At 38.9% G+C, this 4,852-nt stretch overlaps 1 protein-coding gene across 1 annotated transcript; it reads left to right on the top strand.

Annotated features, from left to right (window-relative positions):
• The first annotated feature begins 2,343 nt into the window (after positions 1-2,343).
• On the top strand, positions 2,344-3,285 carry LOC147342338 (olfactory receptor 8D2-like). Its single transcript, XM_086385839.1, has one exon. The coding sequence runs from the start codon at positions 2,344-2,346 to the stop codon at positions 3,283-3,285; it is 942 nt and encodes a 313-aa protein (XP_086241965.1).
• The last annotated feature ends 1,567 nt before the right edge of the window (positions 3,286-4,852 follow it).

Raw genomic sequence — 4,852 nt, 5'->3', positions numbered from 1 at the left:
AGTGCAGATCTCTGCTAGGTCCTAGGGTCTGTGTTGAATGTCTACAGAGCAACACTGTTGCTCTGTTGGAAAATTCTTAATGTCTAGTTCAAAATATCAGATATAACAATAAAAATGACCAAACCAAACTTTATTGATAACTTTTCACATACCAGGAACTGCTTTAAGGTGTTTGTATGCATCATACCTGATTGATCTCATCCAGTCCCTTGGCTTTTAATGCCATACATGCACTGATGATTCAGCAAATAATGTCCTAGGCAGACCTTGCCTCTGAACTCCAAACTCATACCTTCAGTTTCCTACTCAATATTATCCATTTGGTCATATAAGATGACATCCAATTAAAATATTGAAAATAGAAAACTGCCTCTTAAACCTGCTCTCTACCATGACCATTGATCCAATCTCAGGCCTATATCCTCCATCCTATCTCTGCCACTCTTTCTCAGATGCCCGTATCCAACTTGTAATCCAGTCGCAATTTTTCTGACTACTTCTCGATATCCCCATCATTACTAGTCTGGCCCAAGCTATCATCTCTCAACAGGAGCACATTTTGTCTCCTATCTGATTTCCCTGAATCACCTTGTTCACTCTTCAGTGACCATTCTTGACAGAGCAACCAGAGCCTGAAGGATCCTTTTAAAAATACATCAGAGCACAGAACACTCTGCCTTCTGCAAACTCTCCAGCATTGCCCCATCATAGATGAGATGAGATTCACAGGTTTTACCAATACCTGCAGCCGGCGCATAGTTCCATTTACAGCCTCCACTTGTCTTTCAGGCTTTGTATAGTCCAGCCGCACTGGCCTCCTAGCGTTCCTCCAACACCCCAAGCATGCTCTCTGTCAATGTCTTTACTCTGGGTATTCTCTCTGCACAGAACAATGTTTGGCTTTCAGATTTATCTAGACATACTTGACATATAACACTGTATAAATTTTAGGTGTATAATATGATGATTCAATATATGTATATACTACAAAATTATCACACTAAGTTTAGTTAACATCTACCATTTCACCTAGTTACAATTTTTTCTTGTAATGAGAACTTTAAGATCCAGTCTATTAGCAACTTTCAAATATATAATATAGTATTGTGAACTATAGTCCACCATGCTGTATATCATATCCTCAGGGTTTTTATCTTATAATTGGAAGTTTGTATCTTTTGATGCCTTTAATTCATTTCACTCAGGATAATTTGTCTTTAAATTTTTAATTTATTTTTAGCTGAAGGGTTATTGCTTTACAAAATTGTATTGGTTTCTGCCATACATCAACATGAAGCGGCCATAAGTATACATATGTCCCCTCCCTCCTCTCCCTACCTCCCACCTCCCACTCCATCCCAACCTATCCCACCCCTCTTAGCTGTTATCCAGATACTGACATGGCTGCCCCACTTTGGATCCCATTCATAGAGGGCAAAGAAAGACTGAAAAAAGAGTCAGGTCACTGTGGATTTGTAGGTGGCAGGTTTAATAAATGAAGGAACTTCTGAGGCTTGTCTCTGGTGGCCATATGGCAGTAGAGCTCCACACCTGCCCCCCAGAATCTTAAAGGTTTATTTAATGAAATAAGCAGTGAAAATATTATTGCTTTCAAATTGTGTGATTTAATGCAAATGTTTCCTTAACCTCTTTCTCAGTCTCTCAGTCAAGCAAAAACAAAGAAAAAGTCAAAATATCTTGGAGGAAATAAGCACTTTGCAATTGGAGTCAGAGAAGACCAAATTAAAGATGTTAAAGATGACAAAGCCAAGAGGAGAAATGCAAGAGATACCAGCAAGAGACCAGTTATACTCGGCCTTGAGACATTGGAAGAGAGAATAGATTGTTGCAGACTGGACATCAACAAAACAGGGTGGTAACACTGTACTGTTTCTCTGAAGGTGTCTGAATTACAGAAAGGTAGTTTTCCATTAATTGTTATTGTTCAGTCACCCAGTCGTGACTCTCTCTTTGTGACCCCATGGACTGCAGCATGCCAGGCCTTCCTGCCCCTCACCATCTCCCCAAATTTTCCCAAGTTCATGTCCATTGCATCGGTGATGCCATCCATCCATCCATTAATAGGGGAATCTAAAATTCCATTTGTAAAGACAAAATGGTTTTCACCCCTAAATGTCACTTGAGAGTAGTAAAAACTGAAACCAAATAAAGCACCAACATCTTGATAAATTCTTCAATCAAGAATAAATTTTAGTCTCTTGTTTCCTGAAATTCTGGGTCAGTTAGAAACCATGCCATTCATCAGATCTTGGATTGTTAAATCCTATCAGATGACAATATTTGGCCAATGAGACTCTCTTCCCCAAACCAACTGGGAGAAGAATGGATACAGGAAATCATTCTTCAGTAACTGAGTTCATCCTTGAGGGGTTAACAGACCAGCCAGGACTCCAGCTACCTCTCTTCTTCCTGTTTCTATTGATCTACATGGTCTCCATGGTGAGCAACCTGGGCTTGGTCATTTTAATCAGGATCAGTTCTCAGCTTCACGTGCCCATGTATTATTTTCTCAGTAATTTGTCCTTCATAGATCTCTGCTACTCCTCAGTCATAATTCCAAAGATGCTGGTGAACTTCATGTCAGAGAAGAACTTCACTTCTTTCCCTGAGTGCATGGTCCAGCTCTTTTTCTTCTGCTTCTTCGGTATTAATGACTCCTACATGCTGACAGCCATGGCATATGATCGTTATGTTGCCATCTGTAACCCCTTGCTCTACACTGTTACCATGTCCCACAGAGTCTGTTTCCTACTGGTCACTGGTGTGTATATAATGGGGGCTGTTGGAGCCTCGATTCACACCAGCTTCATATCTAGTCGCTCCTTCTGTGGCACTAATGTTATCCACCATTACTTCTGTGACATCCTTCCTCTTCTGAATATATCTTGCTCAAGAGACTACACCAAGGAACTTTCTGTGATGATTTTGGTTGGATTCAATGTCTTTGCATGTGCTGTAGCCATCTTCATCTCTTATGCTTTTATCCTTCCCAGCATCTTGCGCATCCACTCAGCTGAAGGCAGATCTAAGGCTTTCAGTACCTGCAGCTCCCACCTTGCAGCTGTTGGGGTTTTCTATGGCTCCATCATCTTCATGTATTTTAAACCATCTACCAGTGACACAGTGCAGGAGAAAGTGGCCTCTGTGTTTTATACCACAGTGATTCCCATGCTTAACCCCCTTATCTACAGCCTTAGGAACAAGGATGTCAAAGAATCCATTAAAAAAGTTCTGAAGGGTGGGATAGTTCCCAGGTCTGTGTAGAAAACAGTACTTTTGAAAAGAAATAGCACAAATAGACCTTGTGTTTTCTTTTAGCTTGTTTTTAGCACTAATTATTTTCACATCAAGAGCCATTTTAAATTAAAAGGTCTGAATAACTTATTTTCAGTTACTCTTTAGGTGCCCCTATTCCCAAGTGTCTTTTCAGTTCAGTTCAGTTCAGTCGCTCAGTCATTTCCGACTCTTTGCAACCCCATGAATCGCAGCATGCCAGGCCTCCCTGTCCATCACCAACTCCCAGAGTTCACTCAGACTCACGTCCATTGAGTTGGTGATGCCATCCAGTCATCTCATCCTAACTGTCCTTAGTTTCCTACCTACTCAAGAAACGAACTCTTACCTACATTTCACCCTTTGGTATAAGCTTATAGGTACCTCAGAACTCTCTTTTTGTAATTTTTCTTGCTAAACTGAAAACTCCTGACCAAACTTTCTAAAGTTGTAATATCAAATGATGACTAAATATGTAAATCCCCTTAGGTATTTGCATTTTTAAAACACAACAGAGTTATAGAGGCAATATACATTTTTTTTGGTAAAACTTTTTAAGGAAATCTGTGAATGCTAAGTTGCTAAGTTGCTGCAGTCATGTCTGGCTCTTTGCAACCCTATGTAGTTTCTAGTAAATAAGAAGAAATAGTATTTTCCTAACATTTCTAGCCATTGTTATAACCATCAAAAATAATATCTGTCTTGTGGCAGTCTCAAGCAGGGTGGAGATTGGGATGAGCATGGAATAAAAGAACAAAATTATTTTAAATTTTCACTCTAATTTTAACTTACATATTTTCTTTTTTTTAATTTTATTTTATTTTTAAACTTTACAATATTGTATTAGTTTTTCCAAATATTTTCTTTCCAACTTATTATGTATTTTAAATTGGATCTTAATAAGACTTTCTTCTGGATGACTTCTTTAGTTATTCCCTACTTATTTTCTCACTGTTCATAGTAATTCCTGTGCCCCACCATAGCATTATATCTCACTCTTCCAGTCAGTCAATCAGTTTTTGATGGACAACCATGTGCCAGACAGGCAAAATCCCTACCCTTTTAGGGAACAAATAATGAAAAAGAAAACTTACACATTGCATATAAGGAGGAGAAATTTTAAAAGTGTGCTTTAAACAGGGAAAACAAGTGTCAGAGTAATGGTAGGTGACAAAGGGATGGTGGGGAAGGAAGACAAATATCTGTAGGGCTTTATGGGAAGGTTTGAAAGTTTTGACTGTCCTTCTAAGTGAAATGGGAAGTCACTGAGGGTGTGAACAGAAAAAGACCTGATCTGATATACAGGTGACTCTTGTTCTTTCTGCTGAGTGGGCCTAAAAGCAATGAAATCCAAGTAACAAAGATCATACCTATCATCTAATAATATTTGGATTCTAACTATGACACTCCACTAAAAGAAACCAAGACTTAATGGAGAAGTGGAAGATTCCAAGGTAGGATATCTAAAATTCAGGATGAGTCTAGAGCATCTCAGTATTTCATAGAGGAAGAAAGTGCCCAATAATTATGGAGATGTATCAAAAGGAAGGAGCCCATA

This window comes from Bos grunniens, chromosome 29 (assembly GCF_055505025.1).
Source record: "Bos grunniens cultivar Pamir isolate PY7600 chromosome 29, Bosgru_T2T1.0, whole genome shotgun sequence".
In the NCBI taxonomy this organism is placed as follows: domain Eukaryota; kingdom Metazoa; phylum Chordata; class Mammalia; order Artiodactyla; family Bovidae; genus Bos; species Bos grunniens.
This window is presented reverse-complemented; position numbering and strand designations above follow the sequence as displayed.